Source organism: Pleurodeles waltl, chromosome 11 (assembly GCF_031143425.1).
Source record: "Pleurodeles waltl isolate 20211129_DDA chromosome 11, aPleWal1.hap1.20221129, whole genome shotgun sequence".
Lineage (NCBI taxonomy): Eukaryota > Metazoa > Chordata > Amphibia > Caudata > Salamandridae > Pleurodeles > Pleurodeles waltl.
In genome coordinates, this window is record NC_090450.1 from 440153261 (window position 1) to 440176978 (window position 23718).

The 23718-nt window shown below is 46.2% G+C and overlaps 1 protein-coding gene across 2 annotated transcripts in view; it reads right to left on the minus strand.

Annotated features, from left to right (window-relative positions):
- Positions 1–23718, minus strand: part of ERLIN2 (ER lipid raft associated 2) — a 307636-nt gene that overhangs the window by 189070 nt on the left and 94848 nt on the right. For both annotated transcript variants that reach the window (XM_069213801.1, XM_069213802.1), the window contains exons 6-8: positions 20452–20577; positions 18292–18365; positions 15919–15977 (exon numbers count right to left, since the gene is read on the minus strand). In XM_069213801.1, the coding sequence (XP_069069902.1) occupies positions 15919–15977; positions 18292–18365; positions 20452–20577 (259 nt within the window). The remainder of the gene's footprint in view (positions 1–15918; positions 15978–18291; positions 18366–20451; positions 20578–23718) is intronic.

Here is a 23718-nt window from a genome sequence, read left to right on the forward strand (position 1 = left end):
CTATACTAAGATTTAATATTTGAAATTTCATGTATTTGCTTGTGTATGTTAGATTTTTGTTGTTTTGGTCTTGTTTTAGTCAGATAAATATTAGCTATCTTTCTAAACTAGTGTGGGGTACTTTTGTGGTGTTTTCACTGTGTGAGTGTGTGTGTGTGTGAGTGTGTGTGTGTGTGAGAGAGTGTGTGTGTGTGTGAGAGTGTGAGAGTGTGAGAGTGTGAGTGTGAGAGTGTGTGTGTGAGAGTGTGTGTGTGAGAGTGTGTGTGTGAGAGTGTGTGTGTGAGAGTGTGTGTGTGAGAGTGTGTGTGTGAGAGTGTGTGTGTGAGAGTGTGTGTGCGTACAAATACTTTATACATTGCCTCTGAAGATAAGCCTGACTGCTCGTGCCAAGCTGCCGAACGGATGAGCAGGAATTCTTAGCTGTGTGGCTCCCTTACCCCGACTACAGTGAGTCCCTACTTGGACAGGGCGCAAACCACTGCCTGCTAGAGGCCTAATTTCTAACACACAAGTGCTCACTTTCTGCAAACAGCCGTTTAAAATGTTGTTCTTATCTTGTCACATTTGCTGTAAATTCAGAGACAGAGGTCGAATGTCAGACTCTGTCTTTCAAGAGAGCTTAGTGTTTATTTTTCTTTCTCTGACTTCAAAGGGAGAGGATTTATGTGACAATCCTGTTGGGTATCCATGTGGGAGGAAAAGCTGTGGGGTGTTCTTTTTAAGCACACAAAAAAATATAAATGTAAATAAATTTTGCAAATATTTCAGAATCTGTCTGAATTAGTCAAGCTCTGTCAACATCAGGGCAGTGCGCGCTCTACGGGTGACTGGAATGCAAAAATCCAGCACTTCAAAGATAACGTAATTCATGCATTGTGCTGATGTGCTGTTTAACCTTTTGCATTGCAGAGTTTAATCCTGAAGACCTATAATCAAGGTGCTTATAAATACTGTTCATTTGCAATGCATTGCTGCAGGCTTTCAGAGTGTGTCAGGATGTGTTCCCTTTCCAGGGCCTTCTAGAAGCTTCCTCTGCAGCATGACTGGGTGTGGTTGCGGGCTGGGCCAAGACTCTATACAAGGGAGCCAGCCCAGCTCCACGTGCTCACTAATCAGAGGTCCCGGTGCAGAGCAGCAGCAACTTCCTGAGCTCCTGCTCCGGAGGCCTACTTTGATCTTCCAGGCCCTGCGCTTCACTTTGTTGGTGATTTTTGATCAGGGCGGTAAGACGGAGGTCGGGCTGGGCCCCCCGATCCCATTCTCGAAGGCTTTAGAGTTCTTGGGCCTAATTTTCATGATAAATGATTTTACATTGTGCGTGTGAATGTGCGCTTGGCTTTTTCTGGCATTTGCATGCTAACATTCGAATCGGCAAGACGCGCAATTCATTTCTTGTGCCTAACCCATGATATTCATTGTGCGCTACCATTTCTTGGCATTCGAATCGGCAAGACTCGCAATTCATTTCTTGTGCTTAATCCATGTTATTCATTGTGCGCTACCATTTAATGGCATTTACAAGGTAGCATTCGAATCGGCAAGACGCGCGATTCATTTCTTGTGCTTAACTCATGATATTCATTGTGTGCAACCATTTCATGGTGTTTACATATTCTTGTGGAAATCAACAATGTGCGCAATCCATGTTTCTGCAATTTAAAAACTAAGTGTTAGAATTCTAGATGTTACATTATATGTGCATAATAAGCCCCTTAATACAACTCCTATGGTGTTCCAGAAAACATTCAGATTAGTTCCTTGTCTTCATGCAAAAGACTGTTTGATTCTGAAGACATGATTCTAGAGGGTGCTTATGTTTCTAGTCCATGTGTAACAATTCATTAAGAGGTTTTATTGAGAAGTTGTGTTAATCATTCTTCATTTCTTCCCAGGTAACCAAACCTCTTGAAGCCTAGTTAATTAGTCCATGCTTAAGTTATCCATTGTTACATTATGACAATGGTTAGAATCATAGTCTAGTAAAGATTAATATGATGTAATTTTGATATTGTGTGTTTTAACCTTTTACTTCCTACAGGTCTCCTTCCCATCTGTTCCCTACCTAATCCCCTTTTCCCCACTTGGTCTCTCTTAGTCTCTGTGACATTCTAATCAGAGTATTAGAGCTGTATTGTGGTGGACATGTTGGGACTGTGCGCAGACCCCAAGGATCTGGTGACTGACAAGCTCAAATTAAGTAAGTTTTTTTGTAATTCTGAAGTAAGAGAAAACAAATATTTTTAAACACAATCAAAACAAACTAATACACTTGGTGATGACATTTCCACACATTATTGTCTGTGCGCTGTATAGTTAAACTCTAAAATCGGAGCCCTGCTTACTGGGCCGTCTGCAACAGATCTGATCAAAACATACGATTTGACAAGACGTGTAGAGAAGCCAATGATAGACACAGAAGGGAATTAAAGCGCTCACCTAGAAAGAGTGAAGCAATACGAATTTGTAGGAGATAACATATAGGATGTCTATAATAAAGGGAAAGGCTGATCTAAAGACTGATTGATGAGAAAAACTGATGTATGCCTGTAAAACCAAAGATACCCAGGTTTTCAGGAAGATAGTGCATGCCACCTTTCCCCTTGTAGCTGTATAAATGGGGCTTGTGTGCCTACTGGCCTTGAGGGCTGGACACACCACATTAGTAAAATAAACTGCCTTGACGATTGCGCCTAGGATATAGAGAACGGCTATTCTTGTGTTTTTCCATGACCTATTTCATTTTCCAGAGAAGGTGTTTGAAGCTATAATTAATATCCCTTCCAAAAAAAGCCCCATAGGTCAGATGCGATCCCTATGGTTCTACAAGAGGAAAACCCAGAAATTGGGGCTGCTCTACTTTACGGACATTATAAACTCAGCATGCATGGTTGGCACAGCACCCTCCTGGTGCAGGAGATGAAATGTTATCGTCCCATTTTCCTACGTTAAAGATTTTTGGTACAATTTTCCTGGATAGGCTTCCCTGATATGGACCTCAGAGAACAAAACTCTACCCCGCTCCACTACAGGTGAGGAAAAAGGCTCACAACAATCAAACCATGCTTAAATCTGCATCTCCTAGTGTGTAAATATAAGTTTGCCAAGTATGGTGCTCTCCATTTAGCATTCATGAACCTATCCAGTGCCTTTGACTGTGTCAACAGGTCAGATCTGTGGGACATTTTTACTTTCATGGACCTTGAAGGCAGGCTGGTGGCCTTTTTGAGATCATTGCACTTGGATTTGGTTGACTCTGTGAGATATGGAGAGGGAAGGGATGCTCTTATACTTATCCCGTAAGGCAGGGGGTCCGTCAGAAATGTGTACTGGCTCATTTTGTCACTTTACATGAGAGGGTTAGAACTTGTTCTTGTGAATTTAGGGTCAAAGGCCTGGTGGAAAAAATAAAATAAAAATTCCAGCACTCCTGTATGCAGACAATGCTGTGCTGCTAGCTAGGATGGCTAACAGCCTTAAGTCATTGCTTGTCTCCTTCATGAAACATCTAGACCTGGAGACAAATATTTCTAGAACTTTTCACATGTTTTGCAGCCCTAAAAACGTGAAAACCAACTGCATGAGCATCAATGACATGAGCATTGAGAAAGGGAACTAGGTCCCTTATCTCGGTTTGATAGTTCCTGTACATGGGCACCCTGTGTTGCCAAAAGGGGGGAAAATGTTTTCTTGCAGACATTTGGCACATTTATTTTCTCTTATCTCTTCTATAGGGTAAAAGCCCATCCTTAATTGAGATCTATCAAAGAAAATGCATTTCTTTCCTAACTTACGGAGCGCGGTATAGGGCAAAAAGGATGTAGGATGTATCCATGTTGAAAGAATAGTCTTCTGTCGTATTGTAGGTTCCCTTGACAACCTCTCTTTTTGTCATTCACCAAGAATTGGGCTCAGGCTATGTTGAGGATTTGATCAAACTAGCCCCCCTTCTGCTTCTGTGGTGCAGAATCTGGAGTAATGAGCAGGCCAGTCTAGAGAGATAATTTCAGATTGCCTCTCGTGCATATGGGAATAGAAATCCGTGGCTCAAATACATCAGAGATACATCTATTTTTCTTGGTTGCCCGTCCATTTTTGAGCATCCGTCTGACATTTGTAAAAATTATAAGAGGTGGCTGTGGGATCGCCTATTATCAGATAGGAGGGCCAAGAGGAAGGGCAGAGAACTTATGAAGTCCTCCATGAGAGCATATTGTTCAGTAAAAACCTTGCTGGGAGTGGCACCGTATTTGGACCTGGTCTCAAGATCTTGGTAATGCATGCTATGGTCTCAGTTTAGGTTGGGCTCCACCACCAGTTGGGTACTATGTTTTCCTCAAGGTCAGTTTGAGAACTCCAATATATGTACCTGTCCATGTGATGAGGTGAGATCTCTACTCAGTCTTTGCTGCATTTTGTCTTCTTTTGTAAAAGTTATCTTCCTTTTGCCTCAATGTTTTTTTAATGCCTCTTCTAAATTCATTCCTCAAGTGTAGAGCAGCACTGCTCTTTTGCAGAAACTTGAACGCCTTGAGGTGTGCACAGCTGTGGGCTCATTTTTTTAATTTTACTCTTGCACAATGAAATTATTTTCTACTCTGATCTTTGTTTCAGTGACTGGCGATGTAGGTTTTACATTTTTAACTTTTAATGGTGGATTTTGCATTCTTGATCTTATTGAGCTATATGGTGTCTTTACTGTAGGAAGTTGGCTCTGTATGCACTATTTCAAAGTAAGGAATAGTATGCACAGAGTCCAAGGGTTCCCCTTAGAGGTAAGCTAGTGGCAAAAAGAGATAATACTAATGCTCTATTTTGTGGTAGTGTGGTCGAGCAGTAGGCTTATCAAAGGAATAGTGTTAAGCATTTGTTGTACATACACACAGGCAATAAATGAGGAACACACACTCGGAGACAATTCCAGGACAATAGGTTTTTGTTATAGAAGAATATCTTTTCTTAGTTTATTTTAAGAACCACAGGTTCAAATTCTACATGTAATATCTCATTTTAAAGGTATTGCAGGTAAGTACTTTAGGAACTTTGAATAATCACAGTAGCATATATACTTTTTACATAAAACACAATAAGGTGTTTTAAAAGTGGACACTGTGCAATTTTCACAGTTCCTGGGGGAGGTAAAGTAATGTTAGTTTTTGCAGGTAAGTAAACCACCTACGGGGTTAAGATTGGGGTCCAAGGTAGCCCACCGTTGGGGGTTCAGAGCAACCCCAAAGTCACCACACCAGCAGCTCAGGGCCGGTCAGGTGCAGAGTTCAAAGTGGTGCCCAAAACGCATAGGCTTCAATGGAGAGAAGGGGGTGCCCCGGTTCCAGTCTGCCGGCAGGTAAGTACCCACGTCTTCGGAGGGCAGACCAGGGGGGTTTTGTAGGGCACCGGGGGGGGGGGGGGACAAGTCCACACAGAAAGTACACCCTCAGCAGCGCGGGGCGGCCGGGTGCAGTGTGCAAACAAGCGTCGGGTTCGCAATGTAAATCAATGGGAGACCAAGGGGTCTCTTCAGCGGTGCAGGCAGGCAAGGGGGGGGCTCCTCGGGGTAGCCACCACCTGGGCACGGGAGAGGGCCTCCTGGGGGTCACTCCTGCACTGAAGTGCCGATCCTTCAGGTGCTGGGGGCTGCGGGTGCAGGGTCTTTTCCAGCCGTCGGGAGTTTAGAGTCAGGCAGTCGCGGTCAGGGGGAGACTCGGGATTCCCTCTGCAGGCGTCGCTGTGGGGGCTCAGGGGGGACAACTTTGGTTACTCACAGTCTCGGAGTCGCCGGAGGGTCCTCCCGGAGGTGTTTCTCCACCAGTCGAGTCGGGGTCGCCGGATGCAGTGTTGCAAGTCTCACGCTTCTTGCGGGGATTGCAGGGGTCTTTAAATCTGCTCCTCTGTAACAAAGTTGTAGTCTTTTTGGAGCAGGTCCGCTGTCCTCGGGAGTTTCTTGTTCCTCTTGAAGCAGGGCAGTCCTCTGAGGATTCAGAGGTCGCTGGTCCTTGAGAAAGCGTCGCTGGAGCAGGTTTCTTTAGAAGGCAGGAGACAGGCCGGTAGGACTGGGGCCAAAGCAGTTGGTGTCTTCTTTCTTCTTCTGCAGGGGTTTTCAGCTCAGCAGTCTTCTTCTTCGGTAAGTTGCAGGCATCTAAATTCTTAGGTTCAGGGGAGCCCTTAAATACTAAATTTAAGGGCGTGTTTAGGTCTGGGGGGTTAGTAGCCAATGGCTACTAGCCCCGAGGGTGGGTAGACCCTCTTTGTGCCTCCTCCAAAGGGGAGGGGGTCACATTCCTATCCCTACTGGGGGAATCCTCCATCTGCAAGATGGAGGATTTCTAAAAGTTAGAGTCACTTCAGCTCAGGACACCTTAGGGGCTGTCCTGACTGGCCAGTGACTCCTCCTTGTTATTCTCATTATCTCCTCTGGCCTTGCCGCCAAAAGTGGGGCCGTGACCGGAGGGGGCGGGCAACTCCACTAGCTGGAGTGCCCTGTGGTGCTGGAACAAAGGGGGTAAGCCTTTGAGGCTCACCGCCAGGTGTTACAGCTCCTGCCTGGGGGAGGTGATAGCATCTCCACCCAGTGCAGGCTTTGTTACAGGCCACAGAGTGACAAAGGCACTCTCCCCATGTGGCCAGCAACATGTCTCGAGTGTGGCAGGCTGCTAGAACCAGTCAGCCTACACGGGTAGTTGGATTAGGTTTCAGGGGGCACCTCTAAGGTGCCCTCTGGGTGTATTTTACAATAAAATGTACACTGGCATCAGTGTGCATTTATTGTGCTGAGAAGTTTGATACCAAACTTCCCAGTTTTCAGTGTAGCCATTATGGTGCTGTGGAGTCCGTATTTGACAGACTCCCAGACCATATACTCTTATGGCTACCCTGCACTTACAATGTCTAAGGTTTGGCTTAGACACTGTAGGGGCACAGTGCTCATGCACTGGTGCCCTCACCTATGGTATAGTGCACCCTGCCTTAGGGCTGTAAGGCCTACTAGAGGGGTGACTTATCTATACTGCATAGGCAGTGTGAGGTTGGCATGGCACCCTGAGGGGAGTGCCATGTCGACTTACTCGTTTTGTTCTCACCAGCACACACAAGCTGGCAAGCAGTGTATCTGTGCTGAGTGAGGGGTCCCTAGGGTGGCATAAGATATGCTGCAGCCCTTAGAAACCTTCCCTGGCATCAGGGCCCTTGGTACCAGGGGTACCAGTTACAAGGGACTTACCTGGATGCCAGGGTGTGCCAATTGTGGAATCAAAAAGTAAAGGTTAGGGAAAGAACACTGGTGCTGGGGCCTGGTTAGCAGGCCTCAGCACACTTTCAATTCAAAACATAGCATCAGCAAAGGCAAAAAGTCAGGGGGTAACCATGCCAAGGAGGCATTTCCTTACACAACCCCCCCCGCAAACGAAAGAGGATGAGACTAACCTTTCCCAAGAGATTCTTCATTTTCTAAGTGGAAGAACCTGGAAAGGCCATCTGCATTGGCATGGGCAGTCCCAGGTCTGTGTTCCACTATAAAGTCCATTCTCTGTAGGGAGATGGACCACCTCAAAAGTTTTGGATTTTCACCTTTCATTTGCATCAGCCATCTGAGAGGTCTGTGGTCAGTCTGAACTAGGAAGTGAGTACCAAAGAGGTATGGTCTCAGCTTCTTCAGGGACTAAACCACAGCAAAGGCCTCCCTCTCAATGGCCCTCTAACGCTGCTCCCTGGAGAGTAACCTCCTGCTAATGAAAGCAACAGGCTGGTCAAGGCCATCATCATTTGTTTGGGACAAAACTGCCCCTATCCCATGTTCAGAGGCATCTGTCTGCACAATGAACTGCTTGGAGTAATCTGGAGCTTTTAGAACTGGTGCTGTGCACATTGCTTGTTTCAGGGTGTCAAAGGCCTGTTGGCATTCTACAGTCCAGTTTACTTTCTTGGGCATTTTCTTGGAGGTGAGTTCTGTGAGGGCTGTCACAATGGATCCATATCCCTTCACAAAACTCCTATAGTACCCAGTCAAGCCAAGGAATGCCCTGACTGGAGTCTGGGTTTTTGGAGCTGCCCAGTCCAGAATAGTCTGGATCTTAGGCTGGAGTGGCTGAACTTGGCCTCCACCTACAAGGTGTCCCAAGTAAACCACAGTTCCCTGCCCTATCTGGCATTTGGATGCCTTGATAGAGAGGCCTGCAGATTGCAGAGCCTTCAAAACCTTCTTCAGGTGGACCAGGTGATCCTGCCAGTTGGAGCTAAAGACAGCAATATCGTCAAGATAAGCTGCACTAAAGGACTCCAAGCCAGCAAGGACTTGATTCACCAACCTTTGGAAGGTGGCAGGGGCATTCTTTAAACCAAAGGGCATAACAGTGAACTGATAATGCCCATCAGGTGTGGAGAATGCTGTCTTTTGTTTTGCTCCAGGTGCCATTTTGATTTGCCAGTACCCTGCTGTTAAATCAAAGGTACTTAAGAATTTGGCAGCACCTAATTTGTCTATCAGCTCATCAGCTCTAGGAATGGGATGGGCATCTGTCTTGGTGACAGAATTAAGACCTCTGTAGTCCACACAGAACCTCATCTCTCTCTTTCCATCTTTAGTGTGAGGTTTGGGGACTAAGACCACTGGGCTAGCCCAGGGGCTGTCAGAGTGCTCAATTACTCCCAATTCCAGCATCTTGTGGACTTCCACCTTGATGCTTTCCTTAACTTGGTCAGACTGTCTGAATATTTTGTTTTTGACAGGCATGCTGTCTCCTGTGTCCACATCATGGGTACACAGGTGTGTCTGACCAGGGGTTAGGGAAAAGAGCTCAGCAAACTGTTGCAGGGCCTTCCTACACTCAGATTGCTGTTGGCTAGAGAGGGTGTCTGAATAGATCACTCCATCTACTGAGCCATCATTAGGGTTTGATGACAGAAGATCAGGGAGAGGCTCACTCTCAGCTTCCTGATCCTCATCTGTTACCATTAACAGATTCACATCAGCCCTGTCATGGAAGAGCTTAAGGCGGTTCACATGGATCACCCTCTTGGGGCTCCTGCTTGTGCCCAGGTCCACCAGGTAGGTGACCTGACTCTTCCTCTCTAGCACTGGGTAAGGGCCACTCCATTTGTCCTGAAGTGCCCTGGGAGCCACAGGCTCCAAAACCCAGACTTTCTGCCCTGGTTGAAATTCAACCAGTGCAGCCTTTTGGTCATACCAAAACTTCTGGAGCTGTTGGCTGGCCTCAAGGTTTTTACTTGCCTTTGCCATGTACTCTGCCATCCTTGAGCGAAGGCCAAGTACATAGTCCACTATGTCTTGTTTAGGCTCATGAAGAGGTCTCTCCCAGCCTTCTTTCACAAGAGCTAGGGGTCCCCTTACAGGCTGGCATACAGAAGTTCAAAGGGTGAGAATCCTACTCCCTTCTGAGGCACCTCTCTGTAAGCGAAGAGCAGACATGGCAAGAGGACATCCCATCTCCTTTTGAGTTTTTCTGGGAGCCCCATGATCATGCCCTTTAATGTCTTGTTGAATCTCTCAACAAGGCCATTAGTTTGTGGATGATAGGGTGTAGTGAATTTATAAGTCACTCCACACTCATTCCACATGTGTTTCAGGTATGCTGACATGAAGTTGGTACCTCTGTCAGACACCACCTCCTTAGGGAAGCCCACTCGGGTAAAGATACCAATGAGGGCCTTGGCTACTGCAGGGGCAGTAGTCGACCTAAGGGGAATAGCTTCAGGATACCTAGTAGCATGATCCACTACTACTAGGATGTACATATTTCCTGAGGCTGTGGGAGGTTCAAGTGGACCCACTATGTCCACACCCACTCTTTCAAAGGGGACCCCCACCACTGGAAGTGGAATGAGGGGGGCCTTTGGATGTCCACCTGTCTTACCACTGGCTTGACAGGTGGTACAGGAGACACAAAACTCCTTAACTTTCTGGGACATATTGGGCCAGTAGAAGTGGTTGACTAGTCTCTCCCACGTCTTGGTTTGTCCCAAATGCCCAGCAAGGGGAATATCATGGGCTAAGGTCAGAATGAACTCTCTGAACTCCTGAGGCACTACCACTCTCCTAGTGGCACCAGGTTTGGGATCTCTTGCCTCAGTGTACAGGAGCCCATCTTCCCAATAGACCCTATGTGTTTGTTTTCTTGCCATTGGACTCTTCAGCAGCTTGCTGCCTAAGGCCTTCAAGAGAGGGACAGGTTTCTTGCCCCTTACACAACTGCTCCCTTGAGGGTCCCCCTGGGCCTAAGAGCTCAACCTGATAAGGTTCTAACTCCATAGGCTCAGTTCCCTCAGAGGGCAGAACTTCTTCCTGAGAAGAGAGGTTCTCTTTTTGGTGTTGTGTTGCAGCTGGTTTCCCAGCTGACTTTCCTTTTCTCTTGGTAGGCTGGGCCCTTTTTCCAGACTCCAGCTCTACTTTTTCACCCTGAGCCTTGCACTGTGCCCTTGTCTTGACACACACCAGTTCAGGGATACCCAGCATGGCTGCATGGGTTTTCAGTTCTACCCCAGCCCATGCTGAGGACTCCAGGTCATTTCCAAGCAAACAGTCTACTGGGATATTGGAGGTGACCACCACCTGTTTCAGGCCATTGACCCCTCCCCACTCTAAAGTTACCATAGCCATGGGATGTACTTTAGTCTGATTGTCAGCGTTGGTGACTGGATAAGTTTGTCCAGCCAGGTATTGACCAGGGGAAACCAGTTTCTCTGTCACCATGGTGACACTGGCACCTGTATCCCTCAGGCCTTCTACACTTGTCCCATTAATTAGGAGCTGCTGCCTGTATTTTTGCATGTTAGGAGGCCAGGCAGCCAGTGTGGCTAAATCCACCCCACCCTCAGAGACTAATGTAGCTTCAGTGTGACACCTGATTTGCTCTGGGCACACTGTTGATCCCACTTGGAGACTGGCCATTCCAGTTTTAGCTGGAGTGGAGTTAGAAGTGGTATTTTTCTGGGGACAGGCCTTGTCTCCAGTTTGGTGTCCAGGCTGATTACAGCTACGACACCAGGCCTTTTTGGGATCAAAGTTTTTACCCCTGTACCCAAAATTGGTTTGTGAAGAGGCTCTGGGCCCACCCTCCTGTGCAGGTTTTTGGGGGCCTGTAGAAGACTCTTGACTATTTTTGTTTTTGGATGTCTCAAACACTCTTCCCCTGGGGAGGCTTTGTGACCCCTTTCCTTTGGTCACCCCCTGTGGAAGTCTTGGTCACCCTAGTCTTGACCCAATGGTCCGCCTTCTTTCCCAATTCTTGGGGAGAAATTGGTCCTAGGTCTACCAGATGCTGATGCAGTTTATCATTGAAACAATTACTTAACAGGTGTTCCTTCACAAATAAATTGTACAGCCCATCATAATTATTTACACCACTGCCTTGAATCCAACCATCCAGTGTTTTCACTGAGTAGTCTACAAAATCAACCCAGGTCTGGCTCGAGGATTTTTGAGCCCCCCTGAATCTAATCCTATACTCCTCAGTGGAGAATCCAAAGCCCTCAATCAGGGTTCCCTTCATGAGGTCATAAGATTCTGCATCTTGTCCAGAGAGTGTGAGGAGTCTATCCCTACACTTTCCAGTGAACATTTCCCAAAGGAGAGCACCCCAGTGAGATCTGTTAACTTTTCTGGTTACACAAGCCCTCTCAAACGCTGTGAACCATTTGGTGATGTCATCACCATCTTCATATTTAGTTACAATCCCTTTAGGGATTTTCAACATGTCAGGAGAATCTCTGACCCTAGTTACGTTGCTGCCACCATTGATGGGTCCTAGGCCCATCTCTTTTCTTTCCCTTTCTATGGTTAGGATCTGCCTTTCCAGAGCCAATCTCTTGGCCATCCTGGCTAATTGGATATCCTCTTCACTGGGGCTATCCTCAGTGATTTCAGAGATGTTGGTCTCTCCTGTGAGGGACACAGCATTTCTGACTATTATGTTTGGAGTCAGGGCTTGAGCAGCCCTGTTCTCCCTAAGAAGGGCTGGATGGGGGGAATTGCCCTCCAAGTCACTATCTTCATCCTCTGTGTTGCCATCCTCAGAGGGGTTGGCTCTTTCAAACTCTGCCAAAAGCTCCTGGAGCTGTAGTTTGGAAGATCTGGGGCCCATTGTTATTTTCTTTATTTTACAGAGTGACCTTAGCTCCCTCATCCTAAGATGGAGGTAAGGGGTAGTGTCGAGTTCCACCACATTCATCTCTGCACTAGACATTATGTTTCTAAAAGTTGGAATACTTTTTAAGAATCTAAAACTAGTTCTAGGTTCTAATTCAAACTTTCACAAACTTTTAAACTCTAAAAGAAATGCTAAACAGGATCTAACACAAGGCCCTAGCAGGTCTTTTAAGAATTTAGAAAAAATAGCTCAAATTGCAAAAATCAATTTCTAATGACAATTTTTGGAATTTGTCGTGTGATCAGGTATTGGCTGAGTAGTCCAGCAAATGCAAAGTCTTGTACCCCACCGCTGATCCACCAATGTAGGAAGTTGGCTCTGTATGCACTATTTCAAAGTAAGGAATAGTATGCACAGAGTCCAAGGGTTCCCCTTAGAGGTAAGATAGTGGCAAAAAGAGATAATACTAATGCTCTATTTTGTGGTAGTGTGGTCGAGCAGTAGGCTTATCAAAGGAGTAGTGTTAAGCATTTGTTGTACATACACACAGGCAATAAATGAGGAACACACACTCAGAGACAATTCCAGGCCAATAGGTTTTTGTATAGAAAAATATATTTTCTTAGTTTATTTTAAGAACCATAGGGATTTTAGAGTCAGGCAGTCGCGGTCAGGGGGAGCCTCGGGATTCCCTCTGCAGGCGTCGCTGTGGGGGATCAGGGGGGACAACTTTGGTTACTCACAGTCTCAGAGTCGCCGGAGGGTCCTCCCTGAGGTGTTGTTTCTCCACCAGTCGAGTCGGGGTCGCCGGGTGCAGTGTTGCAAGTCTCACGCTTCTTGCGGGGATTGCAGGGGTCTTTAAATCTGCTCCTCTGTAACAAAGTTGCAGTCTTTTTGGAGCAGGTCCGCTGTCCTCGGGAGTTTCTTGTTCCTCTTGAAGCAGGGCAGTCCTCTGAGGATTCAGAGGTCGCTGGTCCTTGAGAAAGCGTCGCTGGAGCAGGTTTCTTTAGAAGGCAGGAGACAGGCTGGTAGGACTGGGGCCAAAGCAGTTGGTGTCTTCTTTCTTCTTCTGCAGGGGTTTTCAGCTCAGCAGTCTTCTTCTTCGGTAAGTTGCAGGAATCTAAATTCTTAGGTTCAGGGGAGCCCTTAAATACTAAATTTAAGGGCGTGTTTAGGTCTGGGGGGTTAGTAGCCAATGGCTACTAGCCCTGAGGGTGGGTACACCCTCTTTGTGCCTCCTCCCAAGGGGAGGGGGTCACATTCCTATCCCTATTGGGGGAATCCTCCATCTGCAAGATGGAGGATTTCTAAAAGTTAGAGTCACTTCAGCTCAGGACACCTTAGGGGCTGTCCTGACTGGCCAGTGACTCCTCCTTGTTATTCTCATTATCTCCTCCAGCCTTGCCGCCAAAAGTGGGGCCGTGACCGGAGGGGGCAGGCAACTCCACTAGCTGGAGTGCCCTGTGGTGCTGGAACAAAGGGGGTAAGCCTTTGAGGCTCACCGCCAGGTGTTACAGCTCCTGCCTGGGGGAGGTGATAGCATCTCCACCCAGTGCAGGCTTTGTTACAGGCCACAGAGTGACAAAGGCACTCTCCCCATGTGGCCAGCAACATGTCTCGAGTGTGGCAGGCTGCTAGAACCAGTCAGCCTACACGGGTAGTTGGATTAGGTTTCAGGGGGCACCTCTAAGGTGCCCTCTGGGTGTATTTTACAATAAAATGTACACTGGCATCAGTGTGCATTTATTGTGCTGAGAAGTTTGATACCAAACTTCCCAGTTTTCAGTGTAGCCATTATGGTGCTGTGGAGTCCGTATTTGACAGACTCCCAGACCATATACTCTTATGGCTACCCTGCACTTACAATGTCTAAGGTTTGGCTTAGACACTGTAGGGGCACAGTGCTCATGCACTGGTGCCCTCACCTATGGTATAGTGCACCCTGCCTTAGGGCTGTAAGGCCTACTAGAGGGGTGACTTATCTATACTGCATAGGCAGTGTGAGGTTGGCATGGCACCCTGAGGGGAGTGCCATGTCGACTTACTCGTTTTGTTCTCACCAGCACACACAAGCTGGCAAGCCTGTGCTGAGTGAGGGGTCCCTAGGGTGGCATAAGATATGCTGCAGCCCTTAGAAACCTTCCCTGGCATCAGGGCCCTTGGTACCAGGGGTACCAGTTACAAGGGACTTACCTGGATGCCAGGGTGTGCCAAATGTGGAATCAAAAAGTACAGGTTAGGGAAAGAACACTGGTGCTGGGGCCTGGTTAGCAGGCCTCAGCACACTTTCAATTAAAAACATAGAATCAGCAAAGGCAAAAAGTCAGGGGGTAACCATGCCAAGGAGGCATTTCCTTACATTTACATATACCTGTAAAGTGATATATTTTATAATCTGCTTTTCAGTGATCGGATAAAGATTACTGGTTGATTGAAATGGTCATGTGTTGTCTGTAATGGCAGTGCTTTACAACGCCAGGTATACTCCACAACACTCTACTCCCCTCTTAGCTACACCTCTCCACTTCACTCTAAGATACTGCAGTCTATGACACTCTACGCCACTCTATGATTACTCCATTCAACACTACCCACGTCATGCCACTCCACTTTATGACACTCACCTCCATTCTATGCCGCTTCACTCTACACCACTCCACTCTATGACACAACTCCACTATAAACTACTGTGCTCCACTACAACACTTTAATTCACTCTTTGTTACAACTCTCTAATCTACATTACACCACAACACTCTATGCCCCTCCACTCTACATTGCCCCACTCCATCACAGTCTATGCCCCTCTACATTACTCCACTCCCTATGCCACTTCATTCTATGCCATTCCAATCCACGTTATGACACTCCACTACATGGACAATCTACGGGGACCCCACGCCAATCCACAACACTCAATGACACTCCTTGCCACTCTAATGACACTTTACTCCACTCAATGCTATGCCACTCTTCAACACTCCATGGCATTCCCCTCTATGACACTTTATTCAACTATACAACACTTTACTCCACTCTCTTCTACACCCCTCTGCTTTGTCACTTCACACTATGACACTACTTCATGCCATCTCACTCGGCTCTATGTCACTCAACTCTATGCCCCTTCACTCAACAACACTCTATTCAAATCTACTGTACTCCATTCTATGCCACTTCTCAACACTCTGTGACCCTCCATAACACACTACTCCATGACTCACCACACCACTATACAACCCTCTACTCCACTCCATTCTATGACACTCCACTCTAAGTCAACCTGTGCCACTCCACTCTTAAACACTCTACTACACTCCGTGCCATGACATTAAGCCCTTCTACACCACTCCACGCTCCTCCATTCAGTATCATTCTCCTCTACATCGAAAACATTTAACCATGCTTGTGTATAATATGGCTAAAACACACTGGCAAAGCCAATAGCTGTTGCAGAGGTGGGACTTACAGGCTTTGCCAATGCTTGTTTTGTTATCATATCATGCTGTTTCCTTAATGAAAACAAATAAAGATAGCATAAAAACTCACTAGTAAGGTAATTTAACTTGTAAGACATATGTCACACGCAATATTAACAAAGTTAAACGAAACAATCCAAAGCTGCCACTATCAAACAGTGTAAAAAACAGAAAGGAATGATAATGCATCATCCAGTTCTGACCCACTAATGTCTTTATGAGAAAGAATGAAGACATTCAGAATGAGAGTCAACTGGAGAGTACAGTGGGAGCATGATATCAGAAAATGTACAATAGCCCTTGCTTTTTCGGTACTCCCCTTACAGAGCATATAGACTTACATGAGTTCATAATTTCTACGAATTGTTTCTGGGATGTTAGGCTTTGTAACTCGGACAGCCTGGTGGAGAAAAAAGAAAGAAAGAGGAAAGTGACTTATCAACACACAGTTCAGTTATGGACAGAGGTTATGACGTCCTTGCAAATTGTTAATACGAGTAGCAAACATTGTTGTTACATAAAAGGGACAAGCTTTACAAACTTTAACACATTTTGTGAATGATCAATACATTAAACTTTCACTCCTCTCGCTTCTATTTGAGTGTGTACCTGGACATTATGAGGAATTCAGGACACTGGGAAAAAGACATAACAAGTGTTGGTTCAGGTGTAGAGAGAAAGGCCTAGACCTGCCTTCAAGAAGCTATTGTCTCCTGCTCACTATGTGTTCTGCTGAGGTCTGAAATGGAGGTCCATGTTCTACTTCCCAGGAGAGAGAAGCATTTAAAAGGATGCAATCCCCTCACCGGTTTCAGAATACACTAACCAGCATTGAGGGTGAGGAAACCGGGAAGCACCTTCTAAACCCTCGATGTCCATCTACTGGTTTGTGGTATTTGTCCTGCTACATTCACTCTCAAGCATGGAATTCTGTGTCTAAAATTCAATTCAAATGAATGAAGAAGAGTCAATTTCATATAGGTTGTGAGCATCTACACCTGAAGGAGGCTTGCTCTCTTTTTTTGTATGTTGAGTGCTTTGTGGTTTTCAGACCAAGTCACTAATTTTGCAACGTTTCCCACACAAGCTGGAGTGATCACAGCAATCTGTTTGCCCTTCTCTCTTTATTAACTAAGGATTTGGTACTTTCTAAACATAACTTAAGAAAGAGTTGTGTTGTAAAGAATACTACCCAGTATGCTGGATTTTGTACTAAGAAGGGAGTAAGAGGAAACTTTTAAAAAGGCTAAAATGAAATGTGGATCTAAAATTCGAAGGCATTTTTATAGTGAAGGTGACCTTAGTGTGCTTGAGCCTCAGTGTGAAAATGATAACCCTACATTAAGTAAAAGGACGCCAGACCCTCATCCATGTCATTTGACATGCTTCCTCATACAGGTTGGGTGCCATTACTAATAGATGCTTGCATTTTGATTATGTGCTCTAGGAGCCGCTGTGTGTCAAAGTGTAGCTTCCCATGTTCCTTTGAAGATGTCTTAGTGAGCTAATGTCAACTTGTCTATATTGCCATCTGTGTTATAAGGGAGTCTCAGGACAAAACTGAAATTGTGTTGTGGTAGAAAACAGTTTATTCTCACCTGACTGACACTAAGTCAAACACATGCCAACAGGGTTTAGTTAGGACTCTTCGCCTTTTTATATGTGGTCATGTTTACAGCTACACACATTGATAAATAAGATGAGGGGTCCCAGCAAAACCCTCTACATAGGTTTTAAATCTTTCAAGGGGCAGGTGAAAATAAAATATAGGTTTCTTAACCCCATCCAAGTTATTTTAGTAAGGCAGAAAATCCTCTGTGGCCAACTTCAGCCCCAGAGAGCACAAGAGTGTCATGAGCATCCAGATGCAGTAAGGTAAGGCGCAAACTGTTAGACAAATAAGTCACTTGATGCAATTGAGGGATTGGTATCCTTTTATTGACTGCAGAGTAGTAATACATCAGATGACGAAGAAGCATCCAAGTCGAGCACAAAAGCCCATTCGTACAACAGAACTAAAGCTCCTCCAATATGGTCTCATTTCTGAGCAGGCAAATAGTAAGCAAACAATTTCATTAAGCTTCTGCATTTCATAAATCTCATTTGGCGCTGGAGACTACTAACGCTCTATTCGATATCATAAGGATTGCAATACTTATGATATTGCATTTTTGTGGTTTTAACCTTGGTCGGCAGTATTTGCCCTACACTCTTCACTTTTATTTTTAGAACATGCTTAAAATGTACCTAAACTATGAAGCCAGGAGTTAGGTAGACATCTGTTAGACACGAGCAAGAAAGATCGAAATACCTGCACTAATGTTGCCTGAGCTGCACCGGATATTTAAGAGCAAACCTTTTACTGCTGCTACCCTTGCCGTATCTGTTCTCTATTTGGTAGGAAGGGATGCAGTTCTGAGGCCCGAGCTGTGCCTCTTGTGTAAGAGGGAATCCTGCACTGCTGGTGCCAGTGCATAGACCCCTCCGACTGAGAGAAGCACGCACTACATTTGCACGTGCTGTGCCTGCTTTACATGTGACAGAATCTTACAGTGCTGCTAAATGTGTGCTGGTGCATAGAAGCGAGAGATGTGTACTAGTGTGTTTTGTGACCACTTTCGGGATTCTTCAGTTCATATGCAAGTTTCAAAGATAGCAATCTTATTTGTAGATCATCTACATTTCCTTACTGTTCCACCCCTTCTCCCCATTACCTGTATAATTAGTCCAGGTGCCATAGATGTCAGATCTTGCTGCAACGAAAACTTGAGATTTTCATCGATTTGATCTGGTCAAAAACAGAATAAATTACTGGTGGTGAACAATCGCTCTTCCTTCATGAGCATTACAGAAAATACACCAAAGGCTGTTTTATGTCATTCGGAGAATACTTATATATTTTTATATTGAGGGTTGTCTCTAAAGATCTGAAAGCTCCCACCAAGATCAGCAGCTTCACTGGCTTAGCTGTATTTTTCTGGATACATTAGATATTGTCACAAGAATGGACCTCCATTTAACGACGACCAATAAGTTCTTCATCTGATATGATACTGAAGTCTGATATACAATCCGAAAGACCGATGAATTATCTAAAAAAAAGAAACCCAGGGAACTGCAGATATGGGGTAAAAAACAACACGTAGATGGGCCTGCAATGAGGATTTGACAGCTGAATATGCTAAGTCTACTCCATAGACCATACAATGCTTGGTAATTGAGTTACTAAAAAAGGAAGCATAATTAATTAACCTTGCTGTGTGTACCTGCTGTAGTGTTCTCGATATTAAAGACTGGCCAATGCAATTTCAACTAGAGAAACGTTCAGATGCACTGAACTGAAACGCGTTTTTCTGCAAGTACAAATATCTTGCTTACATACAAATGGCTCTTTGTTGAAGTGCAAAAAGACATGCAATTACCATACTTATTTATTATAAATCCACTATGTACAAAAGTCTGCGGAATCGCAGTGAACGTCCATTTTTAAAAGCTCCTTAAGAGCTGATGCCTAGTTCAGTGTTGCAACAGGCACAGAAATACACACAAAAAGAGCCCGTAACTACTGTCCGTACCAATGCATTAACATGTTTAGTACTTAGATCTGTGATACTTAAAAAAAAAAAAAAAAATTTTAAAAAACGATAACTTAAAGATAAAAACATTAAATTACAAAAATTGTGCAAGATAAACAAACAGAATAATTGACTCAGTGGTACGAATATGCCAAGAAGTAAATGGTTATTTTGAATAAGAATCCATTGATAAATGACGCATAACAAATGGTGTAAATGTTCTTTATACTTCAAGAAAGAAGGGGGATTCGGAGGATTGATGGTCCAGTGCATGCCCTCCTGTGGATACTATTATATAATGAAATACACTGTTCCAAAAAGAAAGACGGGGTGAATACTATGCAGTCCTAATGATTAGGAGCAAGAGTCTTCACACACCCTATTGGGTGTCATGCTTCATCATTCGACGTGCTCCTCGTCAGACCGGCGCTGCAATGTCTAACGGGCAACCCCTGTAGGGGGGCTCTTTGCCGGAGATCTTTTATCGATGATGCCACAAACCCCAAAAGTGAGTAAGGAGAAAAAGCGGGGAGAACAACAGAAAAACAAAAATTAGCTCAAGACCCTCTGAATACTAAATTTATTTATCTGTGTAGGGTGATGGCCAAGATTAAAAACGTAACTCAGGAGTGGAATAGAGATGATGCTCAACCACTCTGTATCAGCTTGTTGAGAAAGGGAGGAGGCCAGGAACTACCGGACCTACCTCAAAATGAGGTCGACATGTTTTGCGTCTCTATGGTCCAAAAAGGATCCTATGACGCTTCTTCAGGACCTAGTGTATCTTAAATCTCTCCTACTATAAACTAAATAGGCTCCTGCAATCTGTAACTGTCAGAAAAAAGGAAGGATACCAGTCACTTACCCAAGTCCAATCTGACCCGAACTTGCTGTTCTTATTAGTCACCCCTCCCAAGTAGGGGACAGGGCTTCATGGGACAGAGCGCGGCCAGGGGTAGATGACCCTCTTTAGTCCAGGACAATTCAAAGTGTTTGCAAGCCTGGCTATTGGCCGGTGTGGTCCCATGAAGGCATGTCCCTATTTAGGAGGGGTGACTAATAGGAACAGCAAGTTCGGGTCAGATTGGACTCGTGTAAGTGACTGGTATCCTTCCTTTTTTCCGACAGTTACAGATTGCAGGAGTCTATTTAGATTATAGTAGGAGACTATTATAAAAATCAAAGAATAAGGTGCATAGCTAGACCCATACACATGATGGTGGCTGAGACAGATTTCTACATTCACAAAGAGAATGACAAGAAGAGCCAAAGAATAGCCCAGTGTCAGTACTGACTTACCAAATAGCTCGATGTAGACCTCCTGAAGGGTGTGTACACTGCAGAATTGATTCAGCTCGTGGTGAACTTTGTTGAAAATCAGGGCTTTGTCATAATCTGCAGTAAAATTCTTGACAATATCGTAGACTGTGAAGAAGAAAGACAAGGCTTAATTTGCACAGGTGGATGATGTGGTGGCCACCTCCACTCACCTTTGGAGATAAGTACCTATGTTTTATCATTAGACTTTAATCCAGTAAAAAGAGTGACGAGAAAAAGAGGAAAAGGGAAGAGAAAAACAGGAAAACAGACAAAGGAAGAAAACATGAACAAGAGATAAGCAGACATGAAGTGTAACGTGATGGAAGAAAGAAGCAGGAAGTTGAATCCAAACACAATAATATTTCTACACCTAACCTTAGCTTTCAGCAATGTCGACACCTGGCTCCTACAAAAAAAAAAAAAAAAAAAAAAACACCTTGGACCTGTACATACTTTTTCCATTTTTAGGTCTTGCCAAGGACAACATGTCTCTTTCAAACCTTTTGTTTTAGAAGAGTGGGCAAAGACCACCCATACCTTACCATTTTTGTTAGCTTTAGCCATTTTCACTTGGTTGCTTTTTAATGGGTAGCTGCCGTAGGCCTCCTTCTTCTGTGCGTTAGCCACCCACCTAGAACATGGATGCATTACTTGCGTCATTCAATTGCTAATTTTTTTAGATCTACTTTTTCTTTGTATTTAAGCACTCTACAAGAGTGTTGTTTTTTCAGCTATCTGCCCCTTCATTTGGACCTTTGCACTTCTGTTAAAGAATTATTCCATCTGAAGAGAAAGGAAACGTGGACTCTTATACATTCGTCCTGTAAGTGCGTTTTTACTGTTTTCAAGCGCCTCGCCTCCTGCGCATCTGCCCCCGTTGTGCCCCTCTGATTGCTGTTTCCCCGATTGTATACTGTGCCATTAGTGTATTTCTGTGACTGTTTTCAAATTGTGACTGTTTTTAAAATTGTGCCCGACTTTTTTGTGCCTTGTTTTTCGTGTTTTCGCCCCTTGTGCGCTCCCCCTTGCTCTTCGCTCCCTGACGCTGCCTCCCTGCGGCCCGCCCCCCTCACGCCCCCATTCGCCGCTCCCTCCCGCCTCCCAGCTGCTCCTCCCTCCCCCCTCCCTTCTTAATGGCTGGTGCTGCGCGTCCGCGCCTGGACCGCGCCCAGCGTCACCCCCCTGGTCCTCACGCCCCCCGCACCTCCTGCTTCCGATACTCGGCCCGCGAACTCCTCGCCTTCAACCCTGGCCCCTACACAGAGTGCTTCCTGGCCACACCGAAGCACACCAAAGGACCTTTTTCCTGCCGCACCTGCAACTTCTCCTGCAACAGAACAACGAAGCCAGCAACAACCAACACAAACCACCTGCACTGCATCCTCCTCAACACACGCTCCGCACGAAAACACGCCATCGAGCTCTGGGACTTGCTCGACACCACCGCCCCAGACGTGGCCTTCCTGACCGAAACCTGGTGGAACGACTCTTCGGCCCCTGACATCGCCATCGCCATACCTGACGGATACAAGATCACCAGAAGAGATCGCACTAACGGAATCGGCGGAGGGATAGCCATCGCCCACAAATCTACCCTCAAGATCCACACCCACACGGACGACACCCTCAAGACAGCCGAACACCTCCACTTCCAGATTCACACGGATCCCAACACTACCCTCAGAGGAACCCTCATATACCGCCCTCCAGGACCAAGAGCCCCCTTCAGCGACACCGTCTCCGACCTCGCAAGCACCCACGCCCTCGCCTCTCCAGACTACATCCTCCTGGGAGATCTAAACTTCCACCTGGAAAACAACAACGACGCCAACACCGCATCACTGACCACCAACCTCCTCAACCTCGGACTCCGTCAACTGGTCAACACTCCCACCCACATCGCCGGACACACACTTGACCCACTCTTCACCTCAAGCAACCACATCTCTTTCAGCCACACCTCCGAACTCCACTGGACCGACCATCACTGCGTCCACTTTACCTTCAAGAAAAACACCGAACACCACCGCATCCCTCTACCGCCTCACCGCCGCTGGGGAAAAGTCACCGAAGACCAACTAACCAGCACACTCGCCAAATACCCACCACCCGACCCCACCGACCCGAGCACCACCGCCATCAACCTCCATCAATGGATCCTCAACTGCGCCAACACCTTAGCCCCACTCAAGAAACCCACCGCCAACCAAGAAAAGAAAAAACCAGCCTGGTTCACAGACGAACTGACCACCTCCAAACGCACCTGCCAGAAACTCAAGAAGAAATGGATCCTCGAGCGCACACCCGACAACCTTGCTACCCTCAAGGACGCCAACCGTGACCACCACCCACGGATCCGACTCGCCAAGCGCACCCACTTCACAGAACGCCTCAACAACAACGCCCACGACTGCAAAGAACTCTTCTGCATCGTGAAGGAACTCTCCAACCCCAACGCCAACGTCAACGACGTCCCTCCCACCCAGAAACTCTGCGACGATCTCTCCACCTTCTTCCACCAGAAAATCGCAGCCATCCACGACAGCTTCAACACCGCACCTCCGCCAGACCCCACCCCCGACGACTCCTCCCACGCCTGCCGCCTCACCACCTGGACCCAAGTAGACGACGCCGAAACCCTAACAACCATGAATTCCATCCACTCAGGCTCTCCCACGGACCCGTGCCCACATCACGTATTCAACAAAGCCGACGCCACCATCGCCCCCAAACTCCGCAAGATCATCAACCTCTCCTTCAACACCGCCACCTTCCCGGACAGCTGGAAGCACGCAGAAATCCAACCCCTCCTCAAGAAACCCAAGGCTGACCCCAACGATCTCAAAAACTTCCGACCGATCTCTCTCCTCCCTTTTCCAGCGAAAGTCATCGAGAAGATTGTCAACGCACAGCTCGCCCACTTCCTAGAAGACAACTCCATCCTAGACCCCTCTCAATCTGGATTCAGACGAAACCACAGCACTGAGACCGCACTCCTCGCCGCCACAGATGACATCAGACAACAAATGGACAACAGCGAAACCTCAGCCCTCATCCTCCTCGACCTATCAGCCGCTTTCGACACAGTCTGCCACCGCACCCTGCTAACCCGTCTCCACGAAGCCGGCATCCAAGACAAAGCCCTCAACTGGATCTCATCCTTCCTCTCCGACAGAACCCAGAGAGTCCGACTCTCACCCTTCCGCTCCAAAGCCACCAACCTCATCTGCGGCGTCCCCCAAGGCT